The sequence below is a fragment of the Fragaria vesca genome, linkage group LG5 (genome assembly GCF_000184155.1).
Source record: "Fragaria vesca subsp. vesca linkage group LG5, FraVesHawaii_1.0, whole genome shotgun sequence".
NCBI classification, from domain to species: domain Eukaryota; kingdom Viridiplantae; phylum Streptophyta; class Magnoliopsida; order Rosales; family Rosaceae; genus Fragaria; species Fragaria vesca.
This window is the reverse complement of record NC_020495.1, coordinates 3200752-3213285: the sequence shown is the minus strand read 5'-3', so window position 1 is coordinate 3213285 and position 12534 is coordinate 3200752. Positions and strand designations below refer to the sequence as shown.

At 37.2% G+C, this 12534-nt stretch overlaps 2 protein-coding genes across 2 annotated transcripts; both read right to left on the bottom strand.

Moving 5' to 3' along the window:
* Positions 1-4074: 4074 nt before the first annotated feature.
* On the bottom strand, positions 4075-5522 carry LOC101307116 (glutaredoxin-C1-like). The gene is made up of 4 exons (XM_004298914.1): positions 5129-5522; positions 4884-4972; positions 4672-4770; positions 4075-4561 (listed from the first exon to the last, which is right to left on the bottom strand). The coding sequence occupies exons 1-4, from the start codon at positions 5227-5229 to the stop codon at positions 4476-4478; spliced, it is 375 nt and encodes a 124-aa protein (XP_004298962.1). The 5' UTR covers positions 5230-5522; the 3' UTR covers positions 4075-4475.
* Positions 5523-6585: 1063 nt separating this feature from the next.
* On the bottom strand, positions 6586-11958 carry LOC101297256. Its single transcript, XM_004300858.1, has 13 exons — positions 11749-11958; positions 11343-11478; positions 11052-11188; positions 10464-10665; positions 10032-10270; positions 9833-9944; positions 9555-9699; positions 9316-9458; positions 9005-9171; positions 8453-8752; positions 8299-8348; positions 7920-8164; positions 6586-7769 (listed from the first exon to the last, which is right to left on the bottom strand). Exons 1-13 carry the CDS (start codon positions 11956-11958, stop codon positions 6586-6588), a joined length of 3270 nt encoding a protein of 1089 aa, XP_004300906.1.
* Between the last annotated feature and the right edge of the window lie 576 nt (positions 11959-12534).

The following is a 12534-nucleotide window of genomic DNA, read 5'->3' as shown; positions in this document are numbered from 1 at the left end:
TTAGTATATATATATATATATATATATATATATAAATAGTTCCCTTCCAGAGCGGTGTCTCGCTTTGAAATGAAAGTATAGACCTCCTTATTTCGCTCATTTTCAGGACGCATTTCCACATTTCAATAGTACAGTGTCTAGAACATAGTGTGTAGATCATTTCTGCACAGTTTCATCTAATTTAGTGATCATTTGATATTTGTATATACATATGGTGTATATATGGCATAGTTTCATCTAACACACACCATATATATTAGAAGCCAGAGTTTTTTTTTCTTTTCGTTTTCTGAATGAGTTGAAGATTCTCATTTCTTCATTAAATACATTAATTTGAATATCGTTCCCTGAATATCGCTGAATATTAATTTGCTAATCTCAAAGGGGAACGGAATATATATCCAGCTTTCCTTGAATCCAAATATAACTAGGAAAAAAATCTTAATTTTAATTACTAGCTGCTTAATTATATAGACCTATTTAGGCAAACAAAAATTATCTTGCGCACTGGTTACTTACTTTCTGTCAAATAACAATATAACCTAGAGAAACTCAGGTTCCTCGGCTATACACATACATGTCAAATATTGGGATACAAGACACACAACCCTATTAGAGGCATTCTGAACACAGGACATATCAAATCTGCAACCTAAACTTGGCGGCAACCCATTGCATATGTTAAAAGAAAAACAGTTTGTACAACCACAGAAGAGCTTCTTCTTTTGATGTGTACTTCGTCAAACATAACATTCAGTAGCTAGACTCATTTTATTTAACTAGACCAACCTTGATCCAGGAATATATGCAGGTTGCTTAGTTTCAACTCTGCTTCACGCAGATACGGGGGGTTATTAACAACCGCACCAGCCTCCCGGAGAAGAGGTAGAAGCTGACCTGCCTGTTGGCTCTCTAAGACAGCTGCAGTGAACCAACAAGTATAACAAGCAAATAAAAAACAAGTACATATAGACCTATGAGAAACATTAAACTGCGCCGGCCCAACCTCTCTCATTGAGCCCAACCTCTCATTGAGATTTTGAGGAGTGATGCTCTGCTCTCTACTGCTGGAGTCTAGCCGCTCTATTCCTCTTACAAGTACCGCTCTGCCTATTCCTTATGATTTGCTCTGTAGTAGTTTCCGCAACAACAAACGGACATGAATTTCGTTTCTTCATATTTGTTGTTTGATGACTATATTACATACATACTTTTTCGTTATTTGTTGTTTCATGATCGATTTGATGACTATATTACATGTATACTTTTTCGATATTAATTTGTTGTTTGATGATCGAGCAGGTTCTGGCATTCAAACAGATGCCTTATACAGTGCATGTCATAGATACATAACCTAGCTGGCAGCGTGGCACCCTTATTTGATACAGATAAACTCATAAACTCATAGTGTAAACAACATGAATGTAAAACGAATCATTGATGTGCTTAAACCTAGCCTTGCTTTTTGATTCGCATTGGATATCGGCACAAGGGATACAAGTGATTTATGTACAGCCACCGGATAATGCAATGTGCATGCATGAAAACGGTGTGAGCAAGGCATACGAGCAACGAGTGGATATGTGAGGTCGTCGGAACAAATAGTACACGGTGACTCTGGCTCTTCCAAACTATCAAGCCTAACTTTCTCCAGACTCTCAATCGATGATTCCGTCGCCGGTTTGACGTCCGGCTCCAGCCTAGCCGCCGGTGAAACTCGCGGTACGTATATATTATAAATCTGCTCCAATATCCTTACATCAATAGGCAGCACGGGCAGGGATACTTGAAGCACCTTCAATATTTGGTATACAACACCCTGCTGTCGAGCTTCTGTGACACCAATCATCGAAAGAATGGTACGCAGGTCCATGGTAAGCATCGTCCCCTGGGACAGTTGCTCACATCAGAGTGATCAAACGTAACGTCTAATTGGTTTGTACAATGGTGGCCATTGATAATCTTCCACACGTCGAATCGGATATAGCCCCTCTCTTTTGACATCATGTTGGGATCGGGGGTTTCTCTCTGCTTGATATTGGTGCAAAATGGATGCATCTTTGTATTTTTTTTTCTAGGGTTTTCGACTTTACGGTTTAAAGGAGGCATTGATATCGAAGAGAATTTATAGGGATTTCGTATCAACCCAAGTTCAACATGTTAAATATTGGCTTTATCTTGAAGGAGGACCAAAACCATGGGAAGCCCATCTTGATCACGTGGGCTTTATTACGCCTAGGTTAATTAGGAAATGCGTATATACATGTATATCTAGCCTAACTAGGACTAGTGATATATGTATATATAGGTACGAGTGCAGTTATTTAGACCTTCAAATTTGTTCATTTGATCTCATTTTATTATGAATTATTAAATGACATATTTATCCTCTTACACAATGACTATTAAGGACACTAAGTAAACAAAAAGTACTATTACATTTATTCTCTCTACACTTTCTAATTCAATAATAATGGATTGTATTTTATTATTTTCCATATTGATTTTTATTTTCTAGTTTTATCACATACTTATTAAAACATTTATATATTTATATTATCACACATGTCACATGCATATACAAAGTGAAAAAATATTTTTACAAAAATTACGATTTATCAAAAATAATTTATCATCATGAGGTATAAAAACAAAAACAAAAATATAAACTTACAAAAAAAATAGTATATGTAAAATAGAAATACAACAGTAACAAAAAGATAGAATAGTTCATATAAGAACATTTTTTTGATGATCAATAAATAAAATCTGAGACATAATCCTTTTTTCTTTTTTTTAATTTTTAAGAGAATAGTATTCTTCATGATTCGAATTAACTTTTCTCGAAAATTGATATCATTGTAAATTATTTCTTACAATTTGATAAAAAAAATGAATGTCTAGTGACATTTTATGCAAAAAATAAAAATAAAAAATAAAAAAAACAAGAAACCAAGGTCGGGAATGGAGATTTGCGTTGAAAAGAAGAAAAAAAATAATTAAAGAATGGAAGTCAAGAATGGATGTTCACATGCAAAAAGAAAAAAGAAAAAAAAAGAATTGGAGGTATAGTGAGTGAATAAGAGGTGTAATGAGTAATAATTTTAATATATATATGAATTACATAAACAAGGTTATTTTAGGAATTTAAAAGGAGGTCTAATGAGCAAATGTTTGTATTTAAAAATAAAATGGAGGTGTAGAGAGAATGAGATGTATACTGAGCAAATTTGGAGGTCCCAATAGCAACACTCTATAGGTGCTGCCGTCAATTGTTTTGGTAGAGAGGAAATTGATTAACCTAGCTACAGTAGCTTTTCTTCAAGGTGAGGGAAAGATGTATCGGTTTTTGGGGTTAAGAGTATTATTACCATACTCTAATGTATTCTCTCTTATAGTGAAATTCATAGTCGGTTTTATAAGTAGACGTAGCTTAATCATATTGATTAGGTGAATCACTATAAATTATGTGTCATTGTTTACCTTTTTTTTTATTCGCTCCAATCAATATTCGGGTTTATATCGCTCCCGCATAACACAACAAGGGGTTTCCAAGTACAATCGGTTACCAAACTTTGCCGACTTCAAAACACAAACAACTAATGTGAAACATATAATACAGCTGACAAATGTGATCTCAATATCGAATTGCTCTACTTCATGTATCATTACATTAGTAATCTTTGGACAAACCCGTATTGCAAAACTCAGAACTAGAAGCTAACAGTCCCCAGCAATCAGAAGCTACATAGCTCCTCAACCAGCTCCGCTCGACAGGCTCGTTCCACAATTGGCATAGGGTATCAGAACAAGGTGCATAACCTGTGCGTTGCAACGTCCTCCATAAAGAGTAATGAGTTGATCAACATATATATGACAAGCCAGATAGAATATGTTGATTGGCAATTGTAAGCGTTGGACTTAACAAGCAAGCAAAAACAAGACTACCAAACAGAGAGTTGAAGGACTATGTAGCTTCTGGTTGCTGGGGACTAGAGAACTACATAGCAAGTTCATCCCCGACCATTTTTGCTCTCTATATGCATATGAAAGCTCCACTGATCAACACTACTGCAAATTGAAATGGAACGGAAAGAAAACAGATCTGATGTAACTAGAAACCGAGAGCTTAAAAGCATGCCTGTTTATATAATGAATGATGTAACTAGTAGATTTTTGATACCTCAAGATGTGGACTAGTTTTGAGGTATTAAAACAGTACAGTTACTGGAATGTAAACTTGGACCCTATAACAACACCCAACACATGACATATCAAATCTGCAATCTAAACTTAGCAGCAGTTCGTTACATATTGTAACAGGAACATACAGTTCATACAACCATAGAAGAGCTTCTTCTTTTTGCTGTGTACTTTATCAAACATAACATTCAGTAGCTAGACTCATTTTATTTAACTAGTCCAACCTTGATGCACGACTACAGATTGCTTAGTTTCATCTTTTCTGCGACGATTCAGGCAGATACGGGGTTATTAACAACCGCACCAGCCTCCCGGAGAAGAGGCAGAAGCTGACCTGCCTGATGCTTCTCTAAGACAGCTGCATTGAACCAACAAGTAAAAGAAGCAAATAAATAAACCCTGCGTAGTGTGTACTCTTTGAACATTACAGCAAAAAAATGAAATTATCAATGAAACACATGAACATACAGTCGCAACCGCCGATGTGTTTCCCCCCGATGAACACATTAGGCACAGTCGTCTGTCCAGTCCACTCAGCTAGAGCTGCTTGAATTTCACCTCCATCAACTTCAAAAACAAAAACATGAATTCCTCAGCCAAATAATAATCTAGGAGTTGAAAATTTATTTCAATCAAAAATGGTGAAAAGGGTGCGAGATCGAGAAAGAGACTGAATTTACCATCCTCATCTAGTTCAATAACCTTATACGTTGCTCCGACCTGTGTCAATAGTTGCTTAACCCTCTTGCAATAACCACAGTAGGTTTTACTGCCAAAACACGAAAACCAAACCACATCAATTTCGTCAATAACAACCTGCTTCTCCGAAAATCACACATTGACCATGTGATTGCTCATCAAAGTTGAATTGGTAGCAGACCCAATTAGTTGGCCAGTTTTTAGAATGGGTTGGATACTTGATTACCTGAAGACGACGACAGGGGTGGAGTTCACGGTGGTCTTGACCTTATCGAGAGCCATTGCAAGCTGTTCCGGAGTGAAACCGTGGCTGAAAAACGAACCCATTTCAGTGTGTGCGCTTTAATACGTAAAATGACAAAGAGATCGGAACCAGGTGTTCAACAAAGGAAGTGGTTTAGGTGGCGAAGATTTGGAAGAAGGAGCAGAGATGAGAGCACACAGGTGTTGGAATCAGATTCTGCATGAACAGGGATGGCAATAATCCCCAGCAGGTATGGTATCCACGGGTATTCGACCCTAACGGGGAAGATGTACGGGTATAACGGGTAACGGGATGGGGATCCCCAATATTCGGATTATTAAATCGGGTACGGGACGGGTATGGTATTTTGATATTCGTCCCCATCCCCACCCATTAATGATGAAAATATTATTATATAATTTATTATATATATATTTATATATAATTTATAGATAAATATTTATGTAAAAAAATTTGTGATTCTTTTAATAAACATTTAATGGACCTTCCTTTTTATTATATATTTTTATTAGATTGAAGTATGAAACTTATTTATTTTGGTATTTGATTTTTATTTCATACTTTTATATAATTGTATTTCGTATTTTAAAAAAAAATTAATTTAATACATAATTGTTAGCGGGTACTGGTATGGGTATGGAAACATAATCCCCAAAGGGTACGGGTATGGGAAATCCCCATTATCGAATTACGGGTACGGGGACGGGTATGAGGATGAGAAATGTAAAAGGGTACGGGTATGGGGAATCCCCATTATCGAATTACGGGTACGGAAACTGATATGAGGATGAGAAATGTAAAAAGGTATGGGTACGGTATTTTGATCCTCGAACCCTACCATACCCGTTGCCATCCCTATGCATGAAGAGTTGAATTTCAGCTTCTGGGACTTTAGTGGGCACCGACACGACGTCGTATCAATTCATTGATATATGGACTGGGCCTACGCAGCCTGGTCCGTCCACCTTTAAAAAAAAAAAGGATATGACGTCGTATCGCTTCATTGATTTTGGGCCTGATGCGGGGTAGGCGGAACCAATGCGCGTCTAGGCGGTAGTTATGTGGACTGGGCCTACGCAGCCTGGTCCGTCCACCTTTTAAAATAAAAAAAATTAAAAAAGGATACGACGTCGTATTGGTTCATTGTTTTTGGGCCTGATGCGGGCTAGGCGGAACAACGGGCGTCTGGGCGGTAGTTATATGGACTGGGCCTACGCAGCCTGGTCCGTCCAACCTTTAAAAAAAAAAAAAAAAAAGTTGGAACGACGTCGTATCACAGAAAGAACAGTCACACTGTTAAAACACATTAATAACTAACCAATCATTTGTGATCTCAATCCTTGGCTTCTTAGCAATTAGTAGTATTCTCTGTAGTAGTAGCAATTGTAAATCTAACTATTGGGGTAAAAATGGTGGTCTCACTTGGATGCAAAAATAGCCTCCAAGTCTTTGTACAACCCTCTTGGTTTTGATTTCGAATCACCAGAAGACTTAGATGAGCTTCCACTCATTTTGCTGCTCCAGAACCCGCTCCATCTAGTTCGAGTGTTACTGCTCGAAGGGTCATTTGCAAATCCGCTACTTCCTTCTTTACTAAAGCTAGACTTTGCCAACTCTCTCAGCTGCTTTAGCCATGGTCTATCAGTTGGAGTGGTGCCCCTACTCCCGGATCTCCGGTACTCAGAAGAGCTAGTATCCCTTGTTGCTCCCACCACCTGTTGCCTTTCTTGGAACTTGCTTTCCAAGTTATTGATGAATCTCCGCGGGATGAATAACAAGACACAGCCGGTTGCAGCTAATTTCAAACCAGTAAAGAAGGAGTTCTCGGCAGGGTCCAGAAGCAATGTTTGTCTATACAATGCATACCATTCATTAATCATCTGTGCAATGTATCCGACTAAGAACAGCAGTATGATGAAAATACCAAGCTTAGTCCTGTCACTGGCTGAAAATTCCTTCTCCAAGAGAACCAAACAAGTTGCAAATAAACCTACTTCACTGGCAACCGAGACGATCTCAACCAACTGAACCTTTTTCTTGATAAACGGCTTCTTAAGAACGAGGAAGAAAAGTTGAAAAGAGGTTATGCACAGTAAGGTAATTGAAGGAGTTCTTGAATTCCATCTGTCCATGTAGACACCAGCCATGATCCCAACAGAAACCCTTTTCAAACATTCTAATAGTGTGTAGTATATTCTGAGTATTCCAAACAGTTTCTGGATAAAAGGTGCTTCTGCATCTTCTGTTTCATCATCAGAGTCAATAATACGCTCACCTTGCTTGCGAGCACTGCCCTCAGAAATCTGAGAGAGCATGTATTTTGGAGGGCCTCTCAGATCTTCAAAGAGAGGGCCAAAGATAATTAGATACACAGAGCTTGGTTTTTCTTTCCATGTCCACTGACCTCTTTTTCCTGGACCCAGTGTCACTCGGACAATCTCTTGAAACCAGAGAAATTTCTGGCCTTCTTGATGTACTTCCTTGTATTGAAGTAACTTCCCAAATGTAATGCCGATTGAGAGGAAAAGGAACAAGACTAGCAGCAGAAAAGACGTGATAGCCAACAACAGACAGCCAACTGTAACTCCAGATGACGCTCCTCCTAGAACAATGGAAGTAAGAATTATTACTTCCCAAAAGTCATGAAAAGAGAGCAAGCAAGACAATATAGAGTTATAGACACAAGCTCCCATATGCTAGATTATATGGACATTAGTTCCAAAAATGCACGTCTTTACCAAAGCATGAGAACTAGAAAAGGTTAAAAATGTTTGGGAAGTACCTTTAACTAGTGCAGCGGAGGCCTCACAAATACCAGGTAGTGCAAGAATTACAAGAAATATCTCAAATCTTGGGAATGTGAGTGCTCCATAACCACTCTGTCTCTCAGAATTTTTCTTCCTCAGTTTCAGAATGAAAAGGAGTAAAATATGTACTAGGAGCAAGCTACCACTAATCACCGCTAACCAGAACATGGTTCTATCAAAATTCCTCCACCTACAGAATCACAGTAATTTTTATTAGTCAAAATGAATAATATGTATGTAGTTGTCATTTGGATGATTATTAGGCCATTTTGCAATGCCTGTATATAGATATGTATGTATAAGTGATGCATCCAGTTAACTTACCTGTTATAAGAACCGGAGAGATACTCGGCTTCAGGTTTAAAATTTTCACCCTCCAACTGCAGAATGCAACCACCATAAGTATATACAATTATTTTCTACTAATATGAAGCAACTAATTACAACTTTACAAGGAAAAAAAAAACACATTTATCACCTCAAAGAACGTTCTGTATTCCATTGGAGTAAGTGGCAACCCATATACTGAAGTAACCTTATCAGAACTCTCTTCTTCTAGCTGCTTGCTTTTGAAAATTTCTGAATCATAACCTTCATTAGTGTAGGACTTTGAGCTGGTGTAAGGACTTGAGGCTTGGAAGCTCTTCCCAGATTCCCATGGGAGATTGAAGTAAGGAATACTCCATTGTAAACCCCTTGAAAATTCATAATAATCAATTGGCAATGTAACTGCCAACCATCTAGAGAGTGCAAAGATTTGTATATGACAAGCAATTCTCTGGAAAAGGGCAAACAGAGGACAGTTAATTTTACAATTGTTTGACAGACGGTTAATCAAGGAACTGTCTATTGTTTAAATTTGTCCAGAAAAGTTAATGCTCAAATGATGCCATGGACCGGTCACTGTATACAAGGTCTTCAAATGTTTCAAAACGAAAAATATGTTTTTTAGATACCTAATCTACACTGTCTTAGGTCCTCCAATCATTAATTTGACTAAGCATGAAACCAAAAAGCTTTGGTGCCTTACAAAAAGATTTCTTGCTGGATGAGATGCCAAAGAAGATGCTCTCCTAAATGTCCATAGGGATTGAAGGCTTGCAGTTGAAATATAAAGCAGCCCCGCAGTTATGGATGTCAGGGCAAAAAGAGCAGTCACAAATGCAGATAGCAGAGAAGATATCATGGGCACTGTATCTGTAATTAACCATATTTTACATCATTAAATAACTGGGAAAAGAAACAGACAAACATCCACACCTTCAGATGAAAATCCTTCAAATTCACAAACAATACAGTTGCCAATGCTGATTACAACTAAGAAGAAAAGGAAATCCTTACAGTGTGATACTTGAAGAACATTTGAAGCTAGATTTTTGTTTCCAGCAACATCCCCAGATACGTTTTCAGGAACATTAACCGAAACAATATCATTAATTGCTTCTATATTGACAGTGTACATACTCCTACTTATTTCATGAAAGCTGTAGAATAGTAAAGATTCTCTTAGGATGTACATTAATAAAGGTATATATTCTTAGGGGTATATTTGAAGGAAATTGCAAAGAGGAATTACTTGCCTCTGTAAATGTCCTCCTGAGAGTACTAAAGAAGAGGAGTTGAAACCAAATACTGGCTTCATGAACTTTATTAATATGGAAATACTGTGTTCTCTTGTTCTCATGCTTGAGGTTGTACTCAACTTCACCGCAGGCCTTTGAGAATCTAATACATTAGAAGAAAAAGAACCAACTATCAACCATGTTTACTCACATGTAAAACTTTACTGTATACCAAAATAAAATTTTGTCAGATAAACATTTCAACATGTCAATAAGAAGAAAAAGCCAGTTCATACCGAAAAGGAAAGTTGCAGGTGAAATTGGAGAAACTGGAGTCCCTTGTCTGGTTATTATCAAATTTGAATTGACGCTCACTGTGATTATAGCAATGCTAGGTATGTTTGAAACCTGAAACAGAATAAGGCAATCATCACATAAGGACTAGAACAGGTCGGTCTAACATATTAAGGCGCATCAAATTCATGAACCGATTACCGCAAAGCCAAATCTGCGATTCCCAGAGTTGTTTGTGCTATTTGGTAAAAGTATGCCCTGACTTATGTGGATAGACTTCAAAATTTGTGCAGATGTATTCAGGACAGGTTCTGAGAAATATAGATAAATCTTTAGGTTATTATGATTATGTGTGGCCTGCACTGTTCGAGTTTCACCATTTAGCTGAAGTAGTGTTTCAGGAATATGAATCCTCAGGTTGCAAAAGACAGGTCTTCTATCTGTAGAATGAATCCATAAAAGAGAAAACATTTACATCAATCAGTCATGTATTCAATTGGTGACAAAGTACACAGCTTGTTAAGTAAGGAAAGGAAAATTAAAATCTATCAGTCTCTTTGTTTTTTTTTTTTTAAAAAGTCATATCTTTGATAATCTTTTGCTAAAAAAATAGGGAAAGAACAAAACACTCACCAATACGTACATAGAAACTCGAATTTTCGGTTCTTACGAATCTGTTTCCAGCAACATCAGAGCAGAAATTCTTATCCATTACCAGGATCACTCGCCCATATTGAACAGAAGATGATAAACCCACAACAAGAGAATATTTGAGGTTTGGCTCCAGAATATTGAGTGAAGATGGTATAACTTGGCCAGCACCATAGACTAGCAGCTGCAAACATTCAACAGAGAAATCTATCTTAACTTTTTTTTTTTTTTTTTTTTTTGTTGCCTCACAACACAGTCTGCTGGCAGAGGTCCCTTGACAAATTTCGGCTTGAGCAGAAATGTTCAATAGCTACATTAATAACTGTGACAGAGTACTTATGCACTGATTACTGATGTGAACTCTACCAACATATCTTTGTAATATCAATTATCATAGCTAATGTTCTGAGAATAGAATGTCCAGTATAGGTTTGCCTACCATGAAGCATGACCAAAGTTCATCATAATCATATCATAGGCACAGGACAAAACATGCTGAACAATCTAGTGTAGCATATAAAAAAATTATTAAAAATAAAAAATAAAAAAAAACCCTAGGCACCTACTCACGTTGCAGGTGTTTACAGACGAACATCCAAAACCTCCTCCACCGTTGCAGGATTCACTGAAAGAAATATTTACTGAAACATTGGTAGCAGTTGTAAAAGATCTAGAGGCAGCAACAGATGCTGTTGGGGGTACTGTATCTGCAGAAAGAGCCAAAAGAAAAAAAAACTCTAATTTTAAGATAGCTTGCCCATTTTCCCCACACTACATTTACCATAACAATCACTGCAATAAACTTCATTTTACAGAGAAAAATACACAAAATAAAGAAAAGATAAAAGAAGGGTTCCTAACCAACAGTCCAGTTATAGTAGGCACAACCAACACCTTGAGTCCCATTGGTGCAGACCTCAAATGTATGCTTTCCATCCTGCAATCCTGAGTATAAAGCTTTCCCAGTTCCACAGTTTGAACCATTGCCATCATCTAGCTGCATCATAGAAGAACCACAAGCTCTTCTTAGCATGCAATGCGTTAAAAACAAAGGTAGATATTCTGGGCTACTCAAAAGAAGAAATCTTTAATAGAAAGAAAGAAAATCTTCTTCTGGTAAAATGGTTCCAACGGTGATGGTAATTTGTTGCTGGGTAAAATAGATTTATTGTTCATTAATTTCCTTGAGAAATGCATAAAATAGATATGACAGTCACTAAAAACCACACACCAAATTCAACGCTAAGAATTGCAGAGTTTGACATACCTTGCAACTGAAACTGCAATCGGTGCATGCGCTAGCATTGCCACCAACCAAAGCTTCAAATGCAAATGTGGCTGAGTTCAGATGAGAAAATGCATGAGGAGCTTTCAAGAACTTAAGAGAGACCTCTGAACTAGAAGACTGTGCTTTCAAGCACAAGACTGAGTAAACCCAAAGAAGCAAAACAGCCCATGAAACTCTAAGGAAACCCATCTCAGATAAAGCCTTAAATTCAGAATGAGAAGCCTAGAGTCTGACATCTACAGCAAAATGAGAGACTTTCTCATTTCTGGAAATTGTCCAAAGAAAAACAGAGCACCATATAAGAGTGGTGAAAATGTATTTGTATATATGTTAGAGAGAGAGAGAGAGAGAGAGTTAGAAAATAATGGAGGTGAGAGAAGGACTTAAGCAGGATAGGTTAGGCTGTTTAGTGGTTGCTGAACCTTCAGATAAAATCACAAAACACAGTGAACTACAAGAGTTGGCATAGCTCAGTACGAGTGTAGATAAGAGAGAGGGACAGCTGATAGAGACATGAGAAAGAAGAAATCAGCTATTCTAGGCTATAAATTGTTCAAAGTGGGTTCAATCATCAAAATCTAGGACATTAAATTTTCAAGTGGTCTCCTAAACCAATAGTTGGTAAGTATTCAATATCTCTGTACCAATTTTGAAGCTGCACTTTCTAAGCTTAAGCCTGATTAAAATGCTGGAAATCTTAGAGGTTTTAGATACGATGTAGAAGTTCAAAGTCGATGAACAGACTTGAAGTAGGAGTGTCCTAAT

What these genes read in the sequence shown, in the direction of transcription:
- LOC101307116 (XM_004298914.1), bottom strand. Translation starts at nt 5,229, where the DNA reads ATGGGTTCGTTTTTCAGCCACGGTTTCACTCCGGAACAGCTTGCAATG. An exon ending in ACCCCTGTCGTCGTCTTCAG is followed by an intron (nt 4,973 to 5,128) that starts GTAATCAAGTAT and finishes GTGTTTTGGCAG; the next exon opens with TAAAACCTACTGTGGTTATT. An exon ending in TATTGAACTAGATGAGGATG is followed by an intron (nt 4,771 to 4,883) that starts GTAAATTCAGTC and finishes TTGTTTTTGAAG; the next exon opens with TTGATGGAGGTGAAATTCAA.
- LOC101297256 (XM_004300858.1), bottom strand. Translation starts at nt 11,958, where the DNA reads ATGGGTTTCCTTAGAGTTTCATGGGCTGTTTTGCTTCTTTGGGTTTAC. An exon ending in CGTCTGTAAACACCTGCAAC is followed by an intron (nt 10,666 to 11,051) that starts GTGAGTAGGTGC and finishes GAATGTTTGCAG; the next exon opens with CTGCTAGTCTATGGTGCTGG. An exon ending in TCAGGAGGACATTTACAGAG is followed by an intron (nt 9,459 to 9,554) that starts GCAAGTAATTCC and finishes ACTATTCTACAG; the next exon opens with CTTTCATGAAATAAGTAGGA.